This window comes from Bombina bombina, chromosome 5 (genome assembly GCF_027579735.1).
Source record: "Bombina bombina isolate aBomBom1 chromosome 5, aBomBom1.pri, whole genome shotgun sequence".
NCBI lineage: Eukaryota > Metazoa > Chordata > Amphibia > Anura > Bombinatoridae > Bombina > Bombina bombina.
Window position 1 is genome coordinate 400,520,329 of NC_069503.1, and position 27,173 is coordinate 400,547,501.

Genomic DNA, 27,173 nt, shown 5'->3' on the forward strand with positions numbered 1-27,173 from the left:
AATATAGACAACGCCAAAGTTTACTACCCATTCCTCAGCTTTGCACAACCAACATTGTTATATTAATATATTTTATAACATTTCAACCTCTAAATTTCTGCCTGTTTCTAAGCCACTGCAGACATGCTAGTTCATGTGGGCCATATACATAACATTGTGCTCACGCCTGGGGGGAGTTATTTAAAGGGACAGTCTAGTCAAAATTAAACTTTCATGATTTAGCTAGGGCATGACATTTTTAACAACTTTCCAATTGACTTTTATCATTAAATTTTATTTGTTTCCTTGGTGGTATTTTTCAAAAGCTAAACCAAGGAAGGCACAAACTGATTTCTAAACCGCCTCTAAGCTCAGAGCATTTTGAAAGCTTTTCACAGTTAGACAGTACTAGTTCACGTGTGTCATATAGATAACATTGTGCTCACTCCGGTGGAGTTATTTAAGAGTCTGCACTGATTGGCTGAACTGCATGTCTGTCAAAAGCACTGAGATAAGGGGCAGTCTGCAGAGACTTAGATACAAGGCAATCACAGAGGTAAAATATATTAATATAACTGTGTTGGTTATGCAAAACTGGGGAATGGGTAATAAAGGGATTATGTATCTTTTAAAAAAATAAAAATTCTGGCGTAGTGCTGTCCCTTTTATCTTCCAGCCAGATTCTCATCTTTTTTTAAAAAAAAAACAAAAAACTTTGTCTCCTTTTATTTGTCAAAGGTGTTCTACGAAATATGATGTGTTTACTATACTAGCCCTAATTCATTTAATAATATATGTATCTAGATCAGTGTTTTTCAACCAGTGTGCCGTGGCACACTAGTGTGCCGTGAGAGATCCTCAGGTGTGCCACGACAGACTGACAACAGTGCGGGGATGTCCCTCTTTCAAATTTTGAAATATTGGGAGGTATGTGACAGGCTCATCAGGCATCATTTACAACCATGAGCACAGTGTGTGTGAGTGTGTATATATATATATATATATATATATATATATATATATATATATATATATATATATATCCTGTATTAGGCTACAATGTGTGATTTTGTAAAATTTTGGGATGGTGGTGTGCCGCAGGATTTTTTAATGTAAAAAAGTGTGCCACGGCAAAAAAAGGTTGCAAATAACTGATCTAGATAACAGATGAGTAGTCAATATTAAGTTTTATAGATGAGATTTCATTATTAATTCATCTTATTTTGTGCATCTGTTTTACTGGCTGCGAGACAGAGCCACAATCCCTAATAATGAATACATAATATTGCTCTGCTGCCACCTCTGGTTTTGAAAGTTTTTGTAAATAAAAAAAAAAAAAAAAAAGTATTGTATTCAGGCTGTGAGAAATATGAATGTGCACTAACATCACAAAAGTGTTAGAGCATTTTATTATTGTACTGTTATAATAAAAGCCCTGCAAACGGGATAAATACATAGTTAAAGTAAGCTCCAGACCTGTGATGCACTTCTAGGACCGAGCTGAACACCATAAGTGAGACAATAACAAGTGTTATACGTCTGTAGCCACAAATCGCCACTTAGTTCCCAGAAATGAGTTCAACAAAGAATATATGTAGAAGAAGTAAATCTGATAAGACTCTAAATGACACGCGCTATCTGAACCATGAAAGCTCAACATTTCTTTTATGTTCCTTACAGGAATTAGTGCATCAATATAAAACAATATGGGTGTTGTTTAGATTTTAGTACATTGCTGTTGCACAAGAATAAATGTGACAACGGAAATAGCCGAGATGAACAAAACCTCAGAATGCACGTGTCTACTAGTTATTGTGGAAGCGTAATGACCATTACTTTATACTTCCAACAATCCCGGGTACCACGGCTTCTAGAGCTTTGCATCTGGCCCCTAACATTTAAATGATCCTATGTATTTCTAAACACAAACACTTTTGTCAGCAGGGATAGGCAAGGTGTCCGTACATGGACACTGATGTCCGTGACTAGCCCTTGCAGTGTCTGCCACAATCTTAGTATATCTTTTCTTTCTAATTAAATAATAGCACAAAAAAAATATGTAGTGTGAATAAAGTTAGTGGCTTGTCAAGAGACTGCTAGCAATATTGGATGATAAGCTATGGAATAAATAAAGCCTGAGTGAAATACTAGATGTGTATCTGCATCTGTATAGTAACACCCAGCACTATACAAAGACACAGTAGTGACACTGGCATATGCGTATAGCCAGACAAGGGCTGGTTATAGGATCAGTGGTATCTGCATCTGTATAACAACACCCAGTGCAATATAATGACACAGTAGTGACACTAGCACATGGATATATGCAGAGGAGGGCTGGTTATAGGATCAGTGGTATCTGCATCAGTATAATAACACCAAGAACTATAAAATAATGTTTTTAATTTCAAATGTGCCTTGGTGTCCTTCACTAAGGTCTGGACTTTGGAAAATGTCCGCCACAGTCTTTGCTGTGCCTATCCCTGTTTGTCAGACTAATAAACAAGTGTGTGGCTGGATCATTGTGCTAGCCATAAATCAGAAATGAATTTTCCTTCTCATGATGACGGTAACGGCAAACCTTTTTTTGAGAGTGTTTGCCCAAATTGGCAATAATCTTCTAAAACATTTTCTTGTGTGGCATTTTTTTTTTATTGAAAAAATGTAATAATAGTATATTGGTGTATGTGCTAAGTAGACTCTTGTTCAAAATGGAGGAAGATTTGCTGCAAAATCTGCTTACAAAACTGCTATTCAAAAATCAAGCTGTTCAGCCTGAAATGTTGCAGGAAAATACGCACAAATTTGCAATATTTCACGAGTCAGGCAGCCATATTGTCTTGTTGCAGTGACATCCAGAAAGCAGGCGAGAATACAGACTCTCATATTGCTGCTGTAAATCTTCACTATCTACTTGCTGGCGAGCGTTATTGTAATCAATGGAGGAAATAGAACCAAACAAAAGTACTTGTATATGAATAATGCATCATTTTATTTTTAGTTCAATTAAATATTACATCTTTTTACTGTCTGTAGTTAAGTTAGAAGAAAAAAAAATACTATGAAAGCCTTCCCCCCTGCCACAGATAAATACAAACATTTTAATTTTCAACCTTTTTACCTTTCTGCCATTTGTGCAAATATTGATCTGTGTATTTTCACTCTATGACGTATATTAAAGCGTTTTTTAGCGAATAAAGTCTGTAGATTCTTAAGATCAGGGACATCCAAAAGACAGCTCATGACCCACATTTGGACAGCAAAGATTTTTTTTTTTCCTGTGGCCCTAGTTAGTAATAAGTAAAAAAAATAAAAAGGTATTAGTTCATAATTATGGCAATGTAAGTTAATACACAATGTTAAATTACTTATTAAATAATTTTCTATTTTTTAACAAACAAACTTTATTGTACTATTTTTGTCTTTATAATGTACAATGTAATGCAGGGCTCAAAATTGCTTCAAGCGCCAAACTACTAGCCACCCATCACCTGCCCACACCACACCCACCACTGCACCACTTTTTGCATATGTTTAGCCATTGTGAAACACCTTATTGTGCAGTAATTTTACATATTTTCAATTTAAAGGGACAGTGTACTAAATTTTTTTATATAACTGCATGTAATATACACAACTATAAAGAAGAATATGCACAGATACTGGTATAAAAATCCAGTATAAAAGCTTTTAAAAACGTAATTAGAAGCTCCCAGTTTAGCAGTGTTGATGAAGTTAGGCTGGAACACTCAGTGAAAGGGGCTGGGAGCAGACCACCCCCCCTTCCCTGCATATTTAAAGACTGATTAGACAAACAGGAGCCAGCAGTAGTCTGTAAACGCATGTATACATCCAATACTTTGGGGCTTGGTTAGGACTGGAGTTCCCTTTAATTTGTTCCCAATGATCCACTTTACCTGCTGGAATGTATTAAATTGTTTACAAGTATCTCCATGACTCTTATATTGGCATTTGAAACAATTTATTTAGCCTGTGGTATCCCCACCCATCCTGAAAATGTTTGGTCTCAAGGCCAAGCTGTGTTAACACAGCCAGTAGAAGAAATTACACTCCCAGTGGGTTATAGAAGAAATAATGTAATAAAATGTTAATTTTCCATTGTTCTCTCCAAGTATTGGTCATTGGTTTATGGACATGTATAAGATAAAGAAGCAACTATATGTACACAATGTGATAAAGTAATGAGATCTGATTATAACTACAAGCTCAACCCATTTTATTAGGTTGTGGCTTCAAAACACAAAATCAGCTAATTTATATTTACAAATAAGCATCAAAAAAGCAAATCGTATACATTTTATACTCTGCAGCTGGTAAAAAAAAGTAATTGGAAAGACATTAAGGGAAAAACATTTTTACAGTATACTGTAACTTTAAGTGCTTTTAATAAAATGATTACAAATATATACATTTGCTGGTTATTTTACACAGCGTATAGACAGCATTTATCTCCATTTCTACTTGCCCAGGGTGAGTGAGCAAGTGGAAATTTTGAAGCCTGATGTAATGTGCCCCTCAGGTCACCATTAGTGACTTTCTCTCCATATCAAAACATTTGGGCAGCGCTGTTTTAGACTGCAAGAATCACATGCTTATCAAATTGTTGTATAATTGTAAATCCTGCTAAAAGTAAATGCACACTGGACTTGTTTCTTACCTACCTTTCTTTCCCCCCTTAAGATCCTTCGAATTTGCACACGGTACACCCCTGAGCAAGACACTATGACTTTCTCTGACGGCCTCACTCTCAACCGAACTCAGATGCACAATGCTGGATTTGGTCCTCTTACTGACCTGGTGTTCACATTTGCCAATCAGCTCTTGCCCTTGGAAATGGATGACACAGAAACTGGCCTGCTCAGTGCCATCTGCTTAATATGTGAAGGTGAGTTGTGTCTGAGCAATGTCACATTGCTGTAGAAACTCTTATGTGTCAACAGCACACAGAGGATTACTCTAAATGGAGAAAAATACCTTGTAGGCTAAATAACACCAGGGAAAGGATCAATTATGCTAATGACATGGTGAATGCAAGTGTCTGCAGGATACAGCTTTTCTTGCCATACTCTGACATAATGTAAACGAGGTACAGGAGTATTCACCTATTTACTGTTGTAATTTCCAACATATCACATTGAAAGAGACATTGTATAAAAAAATAAAAAATCTGTCATCCATATGTGCAACATCTAAATATGTAAATTGTAGGAACGGCTTTTTAAACTATTATCAGTAGTATCAGTTTCTACTCATGCTGATTGGGTAATTATGTATTTCATTGGTAAATGGGTACTTTGTGTTAACGATCGTTAATAATGAAGTAGGAGATGCACAAGTGATTTGTTTAAATGTAAATAGGTTTCAGTTAACAATGTGCTTAAAGGGGCAGTCTAGTCAAAATGTCACGATTCAGCTAGGGCACGTGATTTTAAACAACTTTCCAATTTACTTTTATCATCGATTTTGCTTTGTTCTCTTGTTATTATTAGTTGAAAGCTAAACCTAGGAAGGCTTATATGCCAATTTCTTAGCCCTTGAAGGCCGCCTCTTATATGAATGCATTTTGACAGTTTTTCACAACTAGAGGGCTAGTGCTTGTGTTTCATATAGATAATATCCGTGGAGGATGGGGTTAGTGAGATGACGAATGGACAAACATTGCTGTTCCCTTGTTCTTTATTACACTCGAATATTTAAGCATTTATAAGCTATAATAATAAAATATTCTAAGACTCAATTGCTAGGATCTTGTGTTTTATTTAATGACAGGGTAAGGAGACCAAACCCTATCCCGGGCATGAGCATTTTTTTTTCCATATTTTTTATAGAATAGTTGTGCTGTCACTATATTATTTGAGAATAGATAACATTGTGCTCGCACCTGTGGAGTTCCTAGGAGCCCTCACTGATTGGCTAAAATGCAAGTCTGTCAAAAGAACTGAAATAAGGGGCAGTCTGCAGATGCTTAGATACAAGGTAATCACAAATGTAAAAAGTGTATTAATATAACCGTGTTGGTTATGCAAAAGTGGGGAATGGGTAATAAAGGGATTATCTTTTTAAACAAAAAAAATACTGGTGCAGACTGTCCCTTTAAATGCTGCGCTTTCATATAGGTGACAGAATGTTTTTGATAGACATTTGCAAATTTTCATATTTAGAGAAAACAAATGCAAAATATGGCTGCAGGTAGCGGCATTTGCCTATTTTCACCACTAGATTTATTCCTGTAATAGTGTAACAAAGATCTGGATTTGCACAGATCTTTGTGTATTGTACTATTACATTAATAAATCCAGCAGAGAAAATAGCTGATTATGAAAATGTACTCTAAAACTTTCTACCCTTTAATTTGTTCTTAATTATCCGTTTTACATGCTGGAGTGTATTACATGGTTTACTAATAGCTCCTTTACCCTGATTCGGGGATTTGAAATTACTACTTTTGCCTAAGGTATCCCTACCTATACTGAAAGATTATATTATTAAGTATTGGCTATATAACAGCTATGTAAACATAAACAGCAGAAGTAATTACACTCCCAGTGAGGGGTAGAAGAGATAAGTAATAAAATGCGATTTTTCAATTGTTCTGTCCATAAGCTTTGCTATGCAACAGAGATAATATAAGGAAGCATTTGTGTGTCTATTGAAAGTGATAACATAAGATCAGATTTCCCTGCAAGTTCATTCCATTTTAATGGGTTGTGGTGTGAAATGTACAGGTGAAACTAATATATGAGATAGACTCATTACATGCAAAGCAAGATAGTTCAAGCCGTGATTTGTCATAATTTTGATGATTATGGGAGGAAATAATAATGCTAAAACATAATAATATCTGTGTCATTTTAAAAATTTCGACTTAAAGGCTTAAAGGGACATTATACACTCATTTTTTCTTTGCATAAATGTTTTGTAGATGATCTATTTATATAGCCCATAAAGTTTTATTTTAAAATAAATGTATAGTTTTTTCTTATTTTTAAATAACATTGCTCTGATTTTCAGACTCCTAACCAAGCCCCAAAGTTTTATGTGAATACGCTCAGCTACCTTCTCCAGCTTGCTGCTGTTTGTGTAAAGGGTCTTTTCATATGCAAAAGAAGGGGGAGGGGGGGGAGGGTCTTATTTGCCACTTGCAGTGGGCTTTCCAGCTACCTTTTCAACAGAGCCAAACTGACAGCTTCTAAGTAAATTTTTAAACAGTTTTATACTGGATTTTTATATCAGTATCTGTGCATCTTATTCTTTATAGTAGTGTTTATTACATGCAGTTATATGAAAATAAGTGTATACTGTCCCTTTAAAGGGACATAAAACATGGGGAAAAAATCTTTAAAATGAACCTTCCATTTTAGTTCCATTATTACATTTGCTCCATTCTTTATGGTATCTTTTGTTGCTGAACACACTTGGTGAGACAATGACAAGAGGCACTTATGTGCAGCCACCAATCAGTAGCTAGCTCCCAGGAGTGTGTTGTTGCTCCTGAGCCTACCTAGGTATTCTTTTCAACAAAGGAGTGGACACAATAACAACAAAGCAAATTGGATAATAGAAGTAAATTGGAACATTTTTTTTAAATCACATTTTTTCAATAAAGTATTTTAGTTGTAATAAAGTAATGGGCAGTGCTATGTTGAAACCTAGGTTTCCCTTTATCTAATCTATTCTGCTGATGACAGCATGGGATAAAGTGTGGTGATGGCTGTTTGTAGAATACGCAAAGTTAAAGGGACATTCTACGTTTTCCCTCTGTGTTCCCAACAATTCATTTTACCTGCTGTATTAAAAAGTTAGCAGATATCTCATTTACATTTTGTCTGTCATTTGCAATAGCTGATTTTACCTGTTGAAACTATCACCTATACTGAAAATATCAATACTGCAGTACTGGCTGTAGAAAAGGATAAATCAACCTCCCAGTGTGAGGGGAGATAGACATTTTGTATCCAATATAGCTGGTTTTGTTCATTGAACCCCCTGCACATAATTAGCATTTAAATACCTAACTATTGGCATTTGTGTATAGAGAGACATAACTTGAGCAGGCGTGTGCTTTTTGAAGGCTCAGCCCATTTAAATGGAAATGTCTTTAAGAACAATAGGTGATGGTTTTAATTAACAAAAACTGAAATTTCAAATACGTAACTCAACCTGAAGGAGCAATTTAAAAAATGCCTAATGCTCTTCACCTGTTATGACAAGTAATCAGAAACACATAAGGGGAAGCAAATTTTATATTCGTTGCTCCTTTAAGAGATCTTTTAAAGTTCAATATATTGCTAAATTCCCCACACAGTAATAATTTGCACACTTTATCCACCCCTAATTATCCTCAGCAGAATAGATTAGACAAGGGCAACCTAGCTTTCAACATGGCGGCACCCTTTACTTTACAGTAACTCGGGAATTGGGTTTGCCCACAATATTATTATTATTATACTTTATCAATATTCGGAGTTAAATTACAAAAAAAATGAAAGAATGTTGCAAATTAGGTTCTTTTTCTACTATATATAATTAAACATTTTTTATTACAATCTCAGTGTTTCGTGTCTCTTTAACAAACGTCCATACACAAATAATCAAGCTACTAGTATTACCTAGTAGTACCTGAGCGATCTCACAAGTAATAACACAATATAGACATTTTACAAATGGAATATTACAATCTGACTACTATAAAGGTCATTTGTTAAGTTTTCTTCAATCTCAGACAGTCTTCCAGCTAACAAATGCTTTGAATGGATGTACCTATTTGATACATGGCTCATATATTATATATAGAATGTGTTCAATACAGTTAAACTCAATAAAGGGAAAATAGTGTCTGTTGCATTTAAGTATCTGCGCCATAACAGATATGGAGGCAGTATTTTTTAAAGAATTACACTTGAAAGACACTCAAATGTCAGCAGGCCAAATATAGCTTTTTTTTCTCCTGTGTCCAAATGCAACATAGCATTTTATTTATCCAGATGGTTAAACTGAAAATGTTTTCTGCTATCAACTGCTGCCACCTAGAGTACTGTTTGTAAAGTACAGTGTTCTTAGTTCAACAGGAAGCTCAATGTTAAACCAACAAAAGCAAATATTAATTGGGATATGATTTAAATAGTTTTATTTTTTTCCTAACCTAGATCGTCAGGATCTGGAAGAGCCAGCAAAAGTAGATAAACTGCAAGAACCACTACTAGAAGCGCTAAAAATCTACATAAGGAAAAGAAGACCCAACAAGCCACACATGTTCCCAAAGATTTTAATGAAAATAACAGATCTCCGCAGCATAAGCGCAAAAGGTTTGTAATCAGGTTGTTGTTTCGAAAGACACTAAATCAGTGTTTGCCAACTCCAGTCCTCCTGACCCTTAACAGGCAGGATATTTATTATATCTTAGCTGATGGGTGTGCTGATTATTTCACCTGTGCTAGTTAATATATAATGAATATCTGGTGTATTTATTTATTTATTTATTTATTTATAAAATATTTTACCAGGAAGGATACATTGAGATTTCTCTCGTTTTCAAGTATGTCCTGGGACCACAAAACATTGCATTGATACAATATGGTACAATAAAATACAAAAACAATAATAAAAATACACATTATATGCAAACATTTAACATAGAGCAGGTATGAAATATTTAATCAACCATGACAGGAGCATTCTGTTTTGAGATATGTATAGAGGGATCTCTTAAAGGATTTTAGGCTTGGGGAAGTTTTTAAAGTGTGAGGGAGGTCATTCCATAATTGTGGCGCTCTGTAGGAAAAGGAGGATCGAGCTGCTTTTTTTTTTGTATTGAGGCAAGCTAAATAATGTGCTGTTATTGGATCGGAGGTTATAGGAGGTGGGAATAGCAGGGGAGAGCATTCTGCTCAGGTAGGGTGGGAGCTTCCCAGAAAGGCTCTTAAAGACAAGGCAGGAAAGATGGAGGGTGCGTCTGGATTCCAGCGACAGCCAGTTTAGTTCTTTTAGCATGTCACAATGGTGGGTCCTGTAGTTACATTGTAGCACAAAGCGGCAGAGCGAGTTATATAACGTATTTAGTTTATTAAGGTGAGTTTGCGGAGCAGGTGCATATACTATGTCCCCATAATCCAAGATAGGCATCAGCATTTGCTGTACAATCTTTTCCTTTACTGTAGGGCTGAGGCAAGATTTGTTTCTGTACAGGGCACCTAGTTTTGGATAAAGTTTTGAGGCAATTTTTTCTATGTGGAGTCCAAAAGATAGATTGGGGTCTAACAACATACCTAAGTATTTAAAAGAGTGGACTGCGGTCAGCGTGCAATTGGATTTTGTTTTGATGCGAAGATGGGAATTTTGTAATTTATGTATTTTAGGTCCCGTTCCAAAGATCATTGTGACCGTTTTGTCAGTGTTTAGGAAGAGTTTGTTTTTTGAGATCCACTTTTCTACCTCTGTGAACTGGTCTTGGAGCACTGTTTCAAGCTGCAGCAGATCAGATTTGTTTGCATAGATTACCGTGTCGTCTGCGTACATGTGTACAGTTGAGGATTTGCAGACATTAGGCAAATCATTTATAAATAATGTGAATAGTAGGGGGCCGAGAATGGAACCTTGGGGAACACCACACGTGACTGGGAGAGGGAGGGAGTCACTGTTAGAGACAGAGACATATTGTGATCGATCCGATACATATGATTTAAACCAGGTTAACGGGTGATCAGCAATACCAGAGTTTTTTAGTTTGAGAAGTAGTAGGTCATGGTCCACTGTGTCAAAAGCCTTTGCAAAATCAAGGAAAATAGCTCCAGTTAGGTCTCCTTGTTCCATGGCAGTTTGGATGTCGTTGCAAACTTTTAGGAGGGCAGTTGTAGTGGAGTGATTTGGTCTGAAACCTGATTGATCAGGGGTCAGATAGTTAGAAAGTTGATAATACTTGCATAATTGCGTATGGACGCATTTTTCTAGGATTTTTGACAATACAGGGAGCAGTGATATAGGACGATAGTTAGAAACCAAGGTTAACTCCCCACTTTTATGAATAGGCACTACTCTTGCAGTTTTCCAGAGTTTGGGTATGTATTTGAGGACTGGGTTTGGGAATTACTGCTCTAGAGCTGTGTTTCTCAACCATGGTGCTCAAATACCCACAACAGGCCAGGTTTTCATTATAGCTGAACCAGTGCACAGGTGAAGTAATCAGCTGATCAGTAACACCATGGTTACTAACCTGTACTCATACATCAGCTGATTATTTCACCTGTGCACTGGTTCAGCTATAATGAAAACCTGACCTGTTGGGGGTACTTGAGGACCACCATTGAGAAACTAGAACACTGGTTTTCAAACCTGTCCTCGGGCCTCCCCAACAGGCCATATTTTCAGGATTACCTTGGATGAGAGCATGTACAATAACTATGGTTACTAATCAGCTGATTTTTTTCACCTGTGCTCCAGTTCAGATATCCTCAAAATCTGGCCTGAATAATTATTTTTTAAAAACTGCTCTATAGAGTACTGGTTTTCAAATCTGTTCACAGGCCTCCCCAACAGGCCAGGTTTTCAGGAATACCTTGGATGAGAGCAGCTGATTATTTCACCTGTGCTCCAGTTCAAAATGTGGCCTCAGGACAGGTTTTAAAACCAGTGCTCTAGAGCAGTGTTTCTCGACGGCGGTCCTCAAGTTCCCCCAGAAGGCCAGGTTTTCATTATAGCTGAACCAATGCAAAGGTGGAAAAATATACTGAAGGGTGAGAGCAGGTTTTGTTAGCTTTTCAAAGCTACTCAGAGCTAGTTCATGTGTGCCATATCGATAACATTGTGCTCACTCCTGTGGGGTTACTTATGAGATGGCACTGATAGGCTAAAATGTCTGTGAAAAGAACTGAAATCAGGGGTCTGTAGAGACTTAGATACAAGGTAATCACAGAGGTAAAATATGTATTAATATAACTGTTGGTTATACAAACCTGGGGAATGAGCAATAAAGGGATTATCTATCTTTTTAAGCAATAACAGCACTGCATAAAAAGTGTATAGCACACATCGTGGGAAAGCAAGGGAGATTCCCACTAAATAATGCGATTTGAGCACTCACTGCCCTGACTACTAGGCAGAAATAATGGACAACTAAATTAAAACATAACATTTAATATTATTATATAAAAAAGGGGGGTGAAGAAATCTTAAAAACAATGGAATGAATAGTTTGAATGAAAAAACCCTAATATATAAATACAATTCTGATGATAGGCCTCTGAGGTATGATAGCCTTGGTAAATATTAGGGTTATGTGAACAGCATTGATTATAGAGTTGGAGTGATCTTATAGTGTAACGTGAACTAAATTTGCTCAGATTTGCGTAAATGGCAATAAGGGCCTGGTGCATGTAAACCAGTAAATATTTTGCTTATGCACTTGTCATACAGTGTAATATCACCAATTATATCATGAGTAACAGTAAGGGCCTTATATATAGGACTCAGAAAGTATAATGTTGTGCTTTGACACATGTTTCACAGTACGTTATCAACAGCTACCCTTAGGCACCTTCTGGAGCCAGAGATGTTGGCGTTATATTGTGTTAGAGCACATGACCTTAAGTCAACATTTTGAATATCTTCCAATATCGATCTCTAAAGCATGAGATTGTTTTCCAGTGAAAACATTAGTACTCTTATGGGTTGTTACAACTATATATTAGCATACTGTAAGTAAGATATCTTATCAGTAGCCAATATCTAAAGGGTTAATTCAGTAATAGTCATCTAGCCATAGAGGTTGCGCTAATCGTCTGACTATAATGGTCCGTAAACCTAACTTGTATTACTCGTTACTTAAATGCATACAATGCTAAAAGTAACACTTAATAACACTTAATAGTAATTTTGTATATTAAAGTATTAAGTATGCTGTTTATTTCTATCACGGACAAATTAAATTACTATTTCATGTAAGTGATTATAAGTGGCTATTGGTAAATAACCCTAGGTTACAGGAGAGAAGATCTGTGCAGTTAAACCACGGTATGCCAATCCTATATTGAACTTAAGCGAGATACGCTCATGCTTTTGCAACATTATATCAGAGTACTGCTCTAGTGCCGATAGTTACGCTAATAATTGTTGCGCTACGAACCTCACTAGGATTTCTAGTTTATATATATTTATATATAAATTGAAGTAACACAAGATAATAATGTTATTTGTTAAACTTGTCATTAAGTGTGCAATATGTTGTTACATGTCACATATCACGGACATGATTAGCTATATATCCAGTGTGAGAGACTATAGGTAACTATATATAAGTAACTCCTGGCTACTGTGAGGAGAATCTGTGCAGTTAAAGCAGGGTTTGCAGCTCGTATGTAAAACTTGAGAGTGATGCACTTATGCTGATTCAGTGTTATGTCAAAGTGCTGCTCTAATGCAAATAGTCAGGCTGAAAAATCGTACGCTGCAGGCCCACTATGCCACATGTATAAATTCAAGTCCCCTTGTCAGCTTAAGTCTGACCGTAAGTTACATGCTACCCAACCCCTGCTGGTAACTACTATAAGATCAATACTACCATAGATCATAACATTATTAAGGTTAAATGCTGTTAAAACATCTACTCCTATCCTTTTAAAAAAGAGTTCCCATAAGCTCTCTGTTAGCTCCTAATGCGTTTCGCCCTGACTGTGCTCACTGCTTTATCAAAGGCGGTGAGCCGCTGTAGTACCGAAATCTGCGACCCGACGGAATGTGCGACTGTGACGTCACCACATTCCTCAGCGCACACGTGACTGGGTGACCACCAATCACCTGCTATAGACACCTCCTTCGTCACGGTCGCACATTCTGAGTGCTCGCTTATTAAGAGGCAATAATATATTCCTGACCTAATGGCTATATACCAGGTAACAATATTAAGTACTTGGAGTTAAGACGGTAATGCGACACGAGAAAGTAGATGTGTGTAGTAGAGACGGAGGACATGAACCTAAAAAGTGAATATGCAGAGAGATTCAAATAGAAATATGTAATATTGAGGGCAAGCAACATCTTAATACTGCCGCCGGTGTGGTGCTTTAGAGATAAGTTGATTTAGGAGAATAAAAGAGCACAATGTAATAGCTCCTTTGCTTGTATAATTTTCCCAACCGGATCAATGTGAGCACTCAGATGCAAGCGCTCAGAATGTGCGACCGTGACGAATGGGGTGTCTCTAGCAGGTGATTGGTGGTCAACCAGTCACGTGTGCAGTCAGGAATGTGGTGACGTAATGGTCACAAATTCCGTCGGGTCACAGATTTCGACAAGACAAGCCAGTACTTTGATGAGATCGGAAGTTCCGCCTGAGTACTATTCTGATTGAAGGACACGGCTGTCAATCTGTATCAAAGTCATCTCCGTATTGGATACTCAAAGTAACAGTGTGCACCGATTTAAGGTGGAAGGGATTGATCTCAAATTCCTGCGATTTAAGGTGGACGCATATTTATATTAAATATATCCAGTATTAATTCACAGTCATCTCGCAGGGTATCAGGATCTTAATTAAGGACCAATCCATCCTGTACCATTTGGACAGAATTGTTAAATCTACTTAAGCCATGTATTCTATGTGGTACTTGGTATATATTATATGTTAGTATTGTAGTTTTTCTATCATCTAGATTATTATATACATTGTGTATCAATGGCATTACAGAATTCCCAGCGTATAGATTGAAATATATCTATAAAACTATTCATGGATTCTTTTTTCAAATATGTAACCATGTTTAGCCATAAAAGTGGACATTGATGTGTAAGATTAAATTATCTCATTACATTGTTACAAGTAGATGCAAAGTGAAGAGTTCTAATTATCCTCTAATATGAATTGCTATGAGATTAATAAAAAAAGTCCTATTGCCACTCGTTCCGGTTATACATTACAATTTGTAATCTACTATATCTGCTGTTCTTTCTGTCATACTAAGTCATATGGTTCCGTACGTATGTTATCCAATATCCCTAGTATGTCATTAGTGGGTTTACCAGGATTATTAAAAGTCAGTAGTAGGTTGTTTAAGATCATATTCTTTTAAGTAGTTGATCATTTTCTTCTAAAGTTCTGAATACATCTGTCCATCAATAGTATCTATATTGTTTGTGGTTCCAAGGTAATGTCTATAAATTCAGAAATTATAAATATCTAGGGATTATGTCAAGAATATAAATTTTAGATACTGATATTAAATAAATAAATAAAGTGTACTGTGTGCTGATACTGCAAACTAAATGTGAAATTGATAAAGCAAGAAAATAAAAGTGTGTGAAACAACGTGAAAAATGTGTGTGTATATATGTATATATATATATATATATATATATATATATATATATATATATATATGTCTTTTACTGCATTTTTTATGTTTCTTAGGTGTTCCATGAGTCCTATCCTCAGTTTCCTTGTGGTCATACCTACATAGTATTTACCACATTTAGTTGGAAAAAAAGGGCAGTAGGCCAAGCGCTAATGGGTACACCTCTTGCTCTCTTCCAGAAGTCCCCTAGTGGACTTGGTGAAAAACAGAAAAATGGGTGGGGGAGAGAGCGCCAACCAAAGAAGACTGAGGTGGATGTATTAAAAAGCTGAATAATTATTTATATCAGTCTAAAATCAATCACAATCTAACATATATTAAAAACTTCATGGAGCCATGATGCAAATAAAAACACAGAAAAATATACAGTAAAATGTGATACAATATAGTGATCGCAATAAGATAGTTACAAGATAAAACAATCCGTAACAATGTACAGATTTATAACAAATGTATGCTGACACACAGTGTATTGCTGGTCTTTGATGTTATTCCTATAAAGTGCTTTCAAGGATGATCCTCACTGTCTAAATAGTGGAGGACTAGTAGTGTTACAGGTGATAAAGAGTCTCTCCTGGTGTTGTTGAATCCGTGTGTGGAAGTGACAAATCCAAGTGTTCGAATAAGTGTAAAAATGTGAAAATAAAAATATATACAAAATTCCAAAAAGAAAGTTTCAAAAAGATTCAATGAAAATGGTGATATGTGAAACGTTTGTGAAGTGGTTTAAAGAATAAAAGATGAAGCCAAAAAGAGATGCAAAATATCCGAAAAAATAATGTGGAAAAAATATGACAATGTAAAAGTTTATATTAATCCCTATTTATTTGGAGAGTATCCCAATAAAAAATATAGGATTTTGTGCTTTGGGAGGAAATGGAGCTGAACTTCTGGTATATTCTAATGATTAAAATCCAAAAGTATCTTCTTGAAACCTGTAAAAAAATAAAATGCAATCGTGCAATAAAGTTTAAAACACCTTGTTATGGTATTAGAAATAGGCTTACCAGTGGTATGTCGACGCGTTTCGCCTCTCAAAGGCCTTTCTCAAGACCCTTTAATGGTCTTGGATAGTCTGGAGTTCTTCTGTATTCCAACCCCATTCTAGTTCTTTGTTGGAGAAGAATTTCTTTAGATTAAGCTTGTGAATATACAGTTGCACATCTTTGATGACTTTAAATGTATCTTTTGAGATGGACAGAATGATAAGCCTTTGGATAATATTGATGTATGCCTTTCAGAGAGCTGTATGTCTGTTAAATGTATTACTCCCCTCTTGTGTTAGTTCCCATTCCTCTGGTAGTCCGATTGTTTGTATATCCGCCACCTGGTTGGTCTTTTGTTTTATCCTCCCCCCTCCTCTTGTTTTTCTTCCTCCTCTTCTGATTCTAAAAAATCCTTCCTCTTATTACGGCTGGAGGATCTAGGGGCCAGTGAGGTAGTAGCATTGGAGGGGGGGGACAGTACTGGTAGAGTTACCCTGCTCCCCATCTGTGTCTGATATATCACTTTCTACTATGGTGACTTTAGGATTTGTGTTAGGTTTTCTATAGAATGATCTATTTCGCCATTTATATACCCTGTTGCTGGTAAAGTCATTTATATCTCTCTTTAGTTTACCTTGTTTGGTACTCTTCAGTTCTAATTCGTACTTATCCAGCTCTTTCTGGTAAGTTCTATATGACTTTCAAATTCTGGATTATTTTGAATTTTTTTTAGTATTTCATTCTGTTCTTGTATTTTAGCTTCCAGTATATCGTATTCTGATCAATCATTCTTTATGAGAATATTCATCAATTTCCTTGAGCACTCTGATAGTGCCTCTTCCCACTCAGTGATCAGAGCTTAATTTTTGAATTCATATGCCAGGAACAGTTGGATTCTCAATCCTCTTGGTATTAGTTTTTTTTCTATATACTTTTAAAAAAATGGCGGTTCCATCACACTTTATCCTGTTTAAACATTGTTTTATGTATATCTCAAAGTACACCATCTAGTGTGGTTTGTATAATATTAGTTCTTGTACTATTGCCCTCTTGAAAAATTTCATCTAGATCAGCCGCTCATTTAAACTGCCTAGCTTGTCTGTCTTTGTCCCAAGTGAAATCCATTATTATATGGAGAATTACACAAAGAAGTAAGTCAGGTAGTCTGTGTGCTCTATTGCTCAAGAATTCTGGATTAACCAGGTAGCTGAATTCACATGTGTCAGTAGAGCAAGGGCACCACTAACAGGCAAGCTCCCTAGTCTTATTTTCAATTGTTTAGTTATTACCTAATAGTTTCATGTATAATGTGATAGGAAGGGGTGCTTTGTGAAGTTAAATTAAATAGCACACATCGTGGGAAAGCAAGGGAGATTCCCACTATAGAATGCGATTTGAGCACTCACTGCCCTGACTACTAGGCTGAAATAATGGACAACTAAATTAAAACATAACATTTAATATTACTATATAAAAAAGGGGGGATGAAGAAATCTTATATAATTATCAATTATGATAATAGGCCTCTCAGGTATGATAGCCTTAGTAAATATTAGGGTTATGTGAACAGCATTTATTATAAAGTTGGAGTGATCTTATAGTGTAATATGAACTAAATTAGCAAATATTTTGATTATGCACTTGTCATACAGTGTAATATCACCAATTATATCATGAGTAACAGTTAGGGCCTTATATATAGGACTCAGAAAGTATAATGTTGTGCTTTGACACATGTTTCACAGTACGTTATCAACAGCTACCCTTAGGCACCTTCTGGAACCAGAGATGTTGGGGTTATATTGTGTATAGTGTAGTCACAGTGCATGTGAACACAAGGGATCCTGCCAAATCCCAGGTACACAGCAAATCACATAGACGGTCCACAGCACTTGTAAAAAAAAAATGTCTTACTTTATTGGCATACGGATAAAATCAAAAGTGACGTTTTGGGGTTTCCCCCTTAATCATAGATGTTAAGCATACAACTTGTACAAACTTTTAAAGGCATTTTTGGCGCCAACTACTCCCTTACTGGTCATTTACCGCCATCTAGTGGACAAAACCAGATATTGCAGCCATACATAGTATATTTACAAATGACCGCAATCTATACTATAACAATTTTATACATTTTAATGTACATTGTATCATGCATTTCAGACTCATTAAAATATTTACATACCAGATGCTACTGATGTCAGATACCCCAAAGTGAGCTATTGAACCCATAATTCCTATATCAGCTAGATAAAAAAAAAAACACAGTTAAATCATAATCTTTATTAAGACCTTTAGGTCTAAGAGTTTCTAGCCTATGGATCCATTGCATCTCCCTTTGTTTTAATAATTTCTCCCTGACCATTCCATTTCTCTGAGGTCCTACATGATCAATTACCTGCCATCTTAATTTATTATTTGTTGATTTTTCTCCAAGAAGTGAGCCGACAGAGGAGCCTCCTTGTTTTTACACCTTATATTTGACCTGTGTTGGCTCATTCTGTCTTTCACCTTTTTAGTAGTTTCACCTAAGTAAATCGACGAACAGGGACACTTGATTAGGTAAATCACATATTTAGACTCACAAGTAAAGAATTAATTGATTTTTATACTTTTTCCCATTATGAGGGTGATAATAATAGAGCTGCAACTCACACAGCTAAGACAAAGATAGCTGTCTGTCCCTTTTTTTCCCCAATATGCAATTGTGTTAACCTCTTTGCTGATCCTATATCAATACTTACTAAGTGGTCACATAAGTTCTTAACCCTTCTATGGGCTGCTAGAGGGAGTTCCTTAAAGGCCTGTATACCTTCATTACAGTCTCTAAGAATATGCCAATGTTTGTTGACTATGTGTTTGACTTGCTGGCTTAATGGACTGAATTGTGTAACAAATACTATACGATCTTTCTCAGCCTTCTTTTTAGTGGACACAGGCTCCTCTATCAGTAATTTCACTCCTCTTCAGATCTAAGAGTGTCTTAGGGTACCCTCTTTTGAGGAACTTAGACTGCATCTCCTCTAGTCTCCGGTCTATCCCCCTCTCTTTGCTGACAATTCTCTCAACCCTCAAAAATTGACTTTTAGGTAATGATTCTATTGGTTTTTTGGGGGTGAAAACTATTGTAATGAAGCAAAGTGTTTTTATCCGTGTCTTTTGTATGGATGTCAAAAGTAAGAGCATTATCTTTCTTATATACCACAGTGTCTAAAAATGATACAGATTCCTCACTATAGGTTACTGAAAATTCAAGACCTCCGACGGCTGAATATAACTCCTCAACAAATCTATTAAGGGATCCAGTGTCGCCCCACCATATGCCAAACACGTCATCTATGAAGCGCCACCAAACAGATCCCATCTCCTTAAAGATCTTATTTTCATAGACAACTCTTTCTTTAAATTATCCCATGAACAGATTGGCATGTGATGGAGCGACATTGGATCCCATAGCCGTACCCTTAACTTGAACAAATCAAGTGTCTTGGAATAAGAAGTAATTCCAATGAAGGACCAGCCTTAACAATTCATCAAGAAAATCACATTTTGAAAGTGTATACCCTTTGTTTATTCTAAGATGTTTAGTAATAACCCCTATGCCTGTTTCGTGTTTGATCGCCGTATACACGCTTTTCACATCCATTGTGTATACAATATATAATGGTGTGTTAAAAAAGGTTATTCCCCCCCCAAAAGCTGATAATTGTATATGAAACAGAATTGTATTTTTTTTTTATTCTCCCAAAAAGTGAATATTGTACATTTAAAGGGGCATTTACAGTAAAACCAGAATAACATAGACTGTGCATTGCCTTTACTGTGCTTAAAAACTACTTTTTAATTTATTGTAAAATGTATTTCCAATGACTTCTTACACCCGCTGCACAGTATTTAGGTTTATTTTTGTAATTGAAGTAGCTATATTTGCTCAATGAAAACATGTCCTTTTAATGGGTTGTGCCTACAGGAACAGCAGAACTCCCCCCCCCCTCTATTATATATATTTTTTTATATATATATATATATATATATATATATACACAGTATCTCACAAAAGTGAGTACACCCCTCGCATTTTTGTAAATATTTTATTATATCTTTTGATGTGACAACACTGAAGAAATGACACTTTGCTACAATAGGGCTAAGGCTACGGGCTGGTAGGCTGTCTATGCGTTGTTTTTGACTATCAAAATATAGCAATATGTAATATTCAGTAACCGACTAATGCCGTACTAGTCGAACAATGAGAGACTAATCGACTAGTCTAACTCAGCCCTAATATATATATATATATATATATATATATACACATATACAAACACACACACAGTATCTCACACAACTGAGTATACCCCTCATATTTTTGTAAATATTGTATTATATCTTTCCATGTGACAACACTGAAGAAATTACACTTTGCTACAATGTAAAGTAGTGAGTGTACAGCCTGTATAACAGTGTAAATTTGCTGTCCCCTTAAAATAACTCAACACAGCCATTAATGTCTAAACCTTTGGCAACAAAAGTGAGTACACCCCTAAGTGGAAATGTCCAAATTGGGCCCAAAGTGTCAATATTTTGTGTGGGCCGCCATTATTTTACAGCACTGCCCTCTTGGGCATGGAGTTCACCAGAGCTTCACAGGTTGCCACTGGAGTCCTCTTCCACTCCTTCATGACAACATCACTGAGATGGTGGATGTTAGAGACCTTGTGCTCCCCCACCTTCCATTTGAGGATGCCCCACAGATGCTCAATAGGGTTTAAGTCTGAAGACATGCTTGGCCAGTCCATCACCTTTACCCTCAGCTTCTTTAGCAAGGCAGTGGTCATCTTGGAGGTGTGTTTGGGGGTCGTTATGTTGGAATACTGCCCTGCGGACCAGTCTCTGAAGGGAGCGGATCATGCTCTGCTTCAGTATGTCACAGTACATGCTGGCATTCATGGTTCCCTTAATGAACTGTAGCTGCCCATCTCCATCTCTCTCATTAGTCGGTTTCTGAAATATTACATTTTGCTATATTTTGATAGTCAAAAACAACCCATAGACAGCCTACCAGCCCTTAGCCCTAGCCTACTACCGATTGCAGATTCTCTCACTTGGCGGCAGTTATGTTGACGTGTTATTTTGTACTCATAGTAGACTAAACAAATTTTGCAAAAAATGGCATCTTCAACAAAAAGTCCTGCTTGTAAATATTTTGAAAAACTACATGAAAAGGCAGTTAAATGCAACATTAGCGGCGTGCAATTGCAGTACCATAAATCCACGACTTTCATGTAAAGCCACCTAAAAAACAAAACACCCGTCGGAGAGTCTGAGGTATCAATCTCTATGATTTACCCTGTCACAGTCACTCTCCGGTCCAAGCTTCTCATTAGTACCACAGGAGAGTCAGCAAAAGTATCACAGTTTAAAACAACTGTATCAGAGTCCCTTAAGCACCGCTTTGCACCTACAGGCACAGGAAAAGCACATAATGTGGTGCTTATCGCTTCATTTCTAGACCCCAGGCACAAACACCTTAAGTTTACAGAAGAGACGGTTAAGAAAGCAGTCACAGACATAGTTGCGGAATTGCTTTATCTTATGGAAAACGGTGGTAATGTCGCAGAAAATTAACCAAGTAGTACAAGGACAATGGCAAGCGGACCACCCGAAAAGCAACATGCACTGTTACTTCTATGGCAACATTATTCAGAGAGGACTACTACACAGAGGACGCGATGTCTCTGCAAACCGAGCTGGACAAATACATGCAAGATGAGTACATTCCAAGACCCTCTGGCATGGTGGAAGGCAAATTAATGCAAATACAGGAAATTATCACGGCTAGCGAAAGCATACCTGAGTTTTCTCAGCTGCGGGCCTGATAGTCAACAGACTACGTAATAGTCTTCTCCCGGAGCATGTGGACATGCTCATTTTTCTTAACAAGAGCAATTAATATAATTAAAATAATATGGACATTGCCAAATAGTTGATGTTTTTGTTAAATAAAAACTTGCATGGACGCTCTTTGCAGGTTTTGTTGTTGTTCACATATTGGGGTTGTTCTGTGTGAGAGAGAGAGAGAGATTATAAGCTTAGCTAGGGTTAGTGCTGTGATTCATACCCATCCCAGGACAGACTGTTTCGTGGTTTTTACCACTCATCAGCTGGGAGAAGGTTTGAATCACTGCTGGGTGAAGTGGATTTCTGGACAAAATACAATAACATCTAAAATTAGGGGGAGGTTTTTACATATAATTAATAACTCTGCAATATGCTTACATTCTTTATTTTGTCCACCTTTCCTGTAATTCCATTCTGAAATTGTGAGCTTTTCAGTTTATTAGAAATGAAAGTGCAGAACACAGTTATATTGTGCACAGCCATTGACTGCACACTATTTATAACTGTCCCTAATTGGCCACAGCAGAGAAGTTAACCTAAGTTACAACATGGCAGCTCCCATTGTTTTATAGACACTAAAACTTTACACTTATTTTGTCAATATTTCAACAGCTAATAAAACTTAAATAAATACATCTACATGTTCTTCTCGGATGAATCTGTTCATTGAATGCACCATTCTATCTGGCATTTATTTAGTGTTTAATGTCCCTTTAAATGTCAAGGATCTAATATTAGCTACAGAGTATCATCTGTGATCTGTATCAGCATTTGATTTGTTTAGCGCTCCCAGGACAGAGCAAGATTTGAGGTGGCTAATCAGTGACCAGTTCTGCCCTGGCTGAATGTTGGTAAAGTCAGAAATCCATTACCCAAGTGGTGGTGGGTAAAGCCCAATGTAATGTAATTCCCCCCATCTACACTATTTGTTTTTTGCCTGGGGGGGGGGGGGGTTTAAAAAAAAAGTGCCCCTCTTGAACCCCCCTAGGCAGAGGCTAAAAAGATAGTGAAGATGTGTGAATTACAGTTGATGCAGTGACTCGATGCACTCAGATTTATTATATTACATCAGCCTTACCCACAGCCGCTTGGGTAACGTCAGGTTTACCCGGGTAATGCTAGGATAACCAAAATTTTTTCTTTACCTGCAACATATATATAATTATTTGGTAAGCATACCTATTATGCACTTGCTAGATGTGTTCAGAAACTGCAAATTATGCCATATATGTGAAGTTCCAGGGACATCACATACATAGAATAAATTGCACTTTGCTGTTTTTGAGCAAATCTAGTGAGTATGGTATACCTTTGCTTATAGACTATTAATACAATACCTGCACCCAGGTAGCTGACCCCTTTAAGGTATGAGTGCAGGCCACACACTAGACATTTATATAGATTTGCTTAATTGACATTACTGTAAACATTGGGTATTTAACCATTTCTCTTAAAGGGACAGTCAAGACCCAAAAACTTTCATGATTCCGATAGAGAATGTAATTTTCAATAACTTTCCAATGTACTTTTATCACCAATGTTGCTTTGTCCTCTTGGTATTCTTAGTTGAAAGCTAAGCCTAGGAGGTTCATATGATGATTTCTTAGACATTGGAGGCCTCCTCTAATCTAAATGCATTTTGACAGTTTTTCACTACTAGAGGGCATTAGTTCATGTGTTTCATATAGATAACATTGAGCTCACACACATGAAATTACCTAGGAGTGAGCACTGATTGGCTAAAATGCAAGTCTGTCAAAAGAACTGAAATAAAGGGACAGTTTGCAAAGGCTTAGATACAAGGTAATTTACATAGGTAAAACGTGTATTATAACTGTGTTGGTTATGCAAAACTGGGGAATGGGTAAAAAAGGGATTATCTATCTTTTTACACAACAAAAAATCTGGTGTTGACTGTCCTTTTAAGTAAGACTGTGTTAGAGTTAAAGAGCTATAATATAATTAAATAGTTCAAACCCTTTTACATTTTTTTAATTGCTCTTATTCTTTTGAAATGAAAGTTGCTTGTTCTTTGCTGTACCTTCTCATGAACCAATAAAAAGATAGGTGGACTGTAAGGATAACTTTTTTCCTAAGTTCAATCAATAATAGAGATTCAATCTACATAACTCCTATGATCACATGGTGGTGTGTGTGTGTGGGATTACAAGACACTGTGTATTGTTTATTTAAAGACATTAAATATTTAGCCATAACAAAGCCAATTTTATTTTTATTCTCTATAGGTGCAGAACGCGTTATAACACTAAAGCTGGAAATTCCCGGATCGATGCCACCACTTATTAAGGAAATGTTGGAAAACTCAGAGGGGCACGAGACAACAGCCTCAAGCCCAAAAGAGGATGAAGCAGAGCACAGTCACAGCATCTCACCAAGCTCAGACGACGACCGCGTCAGTAACTGCGCGCAGGTGCAATAAGACATTTCCCACCACTTCAGACATTCCCAACAAAATATGCACACAGGAATGACTAGCAAAAACTATAAACATTTTCCTGCTGCTGACATTTCAAATTCAAGAATTCTATATATAAAAAAAAAAAAAACGGAAAAAAAAAAAAGTTGGTTCTCATTTATATAAAACCTATATACTTTTACTGTTTACATTCTTAACTATGCTGTACTCTTACAGTTAGGTAAAGGAAAAAAAAATAAAGAGACAATGGAATAACTGAACACTAAAGCAGCCATTTTACAGAACAGGAAATAAAAGTCTATTTTCTTTTCCAATCAACAATGCATGATCTCTGAAGAATGTTCTGAAACAACTTTTCTGGGGAATTTGTACAGCAAAAATATATATATATATATATACTTTTCTGTTCTCTGATGGATGGAAGTCTGGTGCTTTCCTTCTGTCTTGTGTACATAACATTATCAAGGCAACAAGGTAACAAAAAAATGGACTGTTGTACATGTCCAGATGAGAAAAAGACTTTCAATTAATTCTAATGAAATCTCTCTACATGCCCTCAGCTACATTGTTTATTCTATCTACTTACCCTACGTGTGAGAAAAGTTATGTCACTACATTATCTGAAGACTGTTTTGTATCAGTAACTGCCTGTTCAGATAGTCATAATTTCATTGTAGAATTGTCAATGTCACTTTAAAAAGAAAAAAAAAAATGGAGAAAAAAAAAGCAGATGTGAGTTTGGTGGATAATGTATACAGGTGCATTACTGCAGTAATGATAGCCTCAAAGGCACTTCCCAGTGTTATGTTTTATGTTTACTTATTCACAAGCCATTAGAGACATGTTTGTGTGTGGTTCACTACTTATGAGTGGGAGTAGCATAAAAATCCCCTCAGTTCCCCTTGGTACCCCCCCAAAGAATACACATATTATGCACAGTAACCTGTGGTCTGTAAATTTGGTGGAAGATTTGATGTTGGAAGGAACACTACAGCATTACAGAGCAATGCAATGATTCTTCTCATTCCCAAATCACTGCAAATAATGCCAACATGAACTGTGCATGAAGGAGGAAATCTAAACAAAATAATTTGTAAATAAAGGGACAGTCTACACCTTAGTCATCTTAAAGGTCCAGTCAACACAGTAGATTTGCATTATCAACAAATGCAAGATAACAAGACAATGCAATAGCACATAGTCTGAACTTCAAATGAGTAGTAGATTTTTTTTTCTGACAATTTTAAAAGTTGTCTTTTTCCACTCCCCCTGTACCATGTGACAGCCATCAGCCAATCACAAATACATACACGTACCATGTGACAGCCATTCACAAATGCATACACACTTATTCTTGCACATGCTCAGTAGGAGCTGGTGACTCAAGTTTAAATATAAAAAGATTGTGCACATTTTGTTAATGGAAGTAAATTTGAAAGTTGTTTAAAATGAAAGTTTAATTTTGATTGAGTGGCCCTTTAAAGTCTTACATAAAATTAAAGTGAAAGTAAACTTTGATGAAATAGTGCCCGATTTTTAAAAATACTATTAAAAACAGGGGCACTTTCATTCATCAAAGTTTACATTGCAGCGGATTTTACAAATACCTTCTCCTGAAACGCTGGATTGCCGGGGGGAAATCGGCGATCCGGTGTTTCAGGAGAAGGTATTTGTAAAATCCGCTGCAATGTAAACTTTGATGAATGAAAGTGCCCCTGTTTTTAATAGTATTTTTAAAAACCAGGCACTATTTCATCAAAGTTTACATTCACTTTAGGCTGCAAATAGCCTTCTGCACCTTTGCTGAATCATGCAGCAGGAATGGTAAAAAACTTATTTTAACATGAATATTGTTTCTGGCCACTTTGAAATGGCTGCCAAACTCCACCCCACTGATGACATCACAATCTGGGCTGCATATGGCATACAATCACAAAAGACTCACTAGTTGGATTTATCAGACTGTCAATCCTATTCAGCAAATGACTAGATGCAGCCCAGATTGTGATGTCATCAGTGGATGGAGCTTGGCAGCCATTTCAAAAGTGGCCAGAAAGAATATTTATTTTAAATAACTTTTTTACCATTCCTGCTGCATGATATAGAAAGGGGTGCAGACTATTTGCAGCTTAATCCAAAGTAAGAGTTTAAGATGACTAAGGTTTAGACTGTCCCTTTAACCAAATATAACCCTTCTTTTAAAAAAAAAAACTCTAGTAGAGGGGAAAAAAATACTCCCTTACCAACAACACTAAAACATAGGAATTGTTTGTCATTTTTAATTTCTTTTGATCACCACAAACAAGTGAAACCACAGTAGAGAATTTAACACAGGTGTTTATAGGTCTCATTTAAAGCACTAGTACATTTTGGGGGGATATTTTAGCAAGTCTGTGATGTATCTTCACCGACTCTGTTTGTAAATTGAATTGTTTAACAATGCTTTCTATGTTCATATACTGTTTACCTTTTTTCCATGGAGTCTCCTGGCAAAGAATAAAATATATT

General features: G+C 36.4%; 1 protein-coding gene across 1 annotated transcript in view; it reads left to right on the forward strand.

The window, feature by feature from the left end:
• Positions 1 to 26,189, forward strand: part of RARB (retinoic acid receptor beta) — a 443,986-nt gene extending 417,797 nt beyond the window's left edge. The window contains exons 6-8 of the mRNA XM_053714235.1: positions 4,681 to 4,885; positions 9,147 to 9,305; positions 24,475 to 26,189. Coding sequence (XP_053570210.1) covers positions 4,681 to 4,885; positions 9,147 to 9,305; positions 24,475 to 24,668 — 558 coding nt within the window. The 3' untranslated portion in view covers positions 24,669 to 26,189. The remainder of the gene's footprint in view (positions 1 to 4,680; positions 4,886 to 9,146; positions 9,306 to 24,474) is intronic.
• The last annotated feature ends 984 nt before the right edge of the window (positions 26,190 to 27,173 follow it).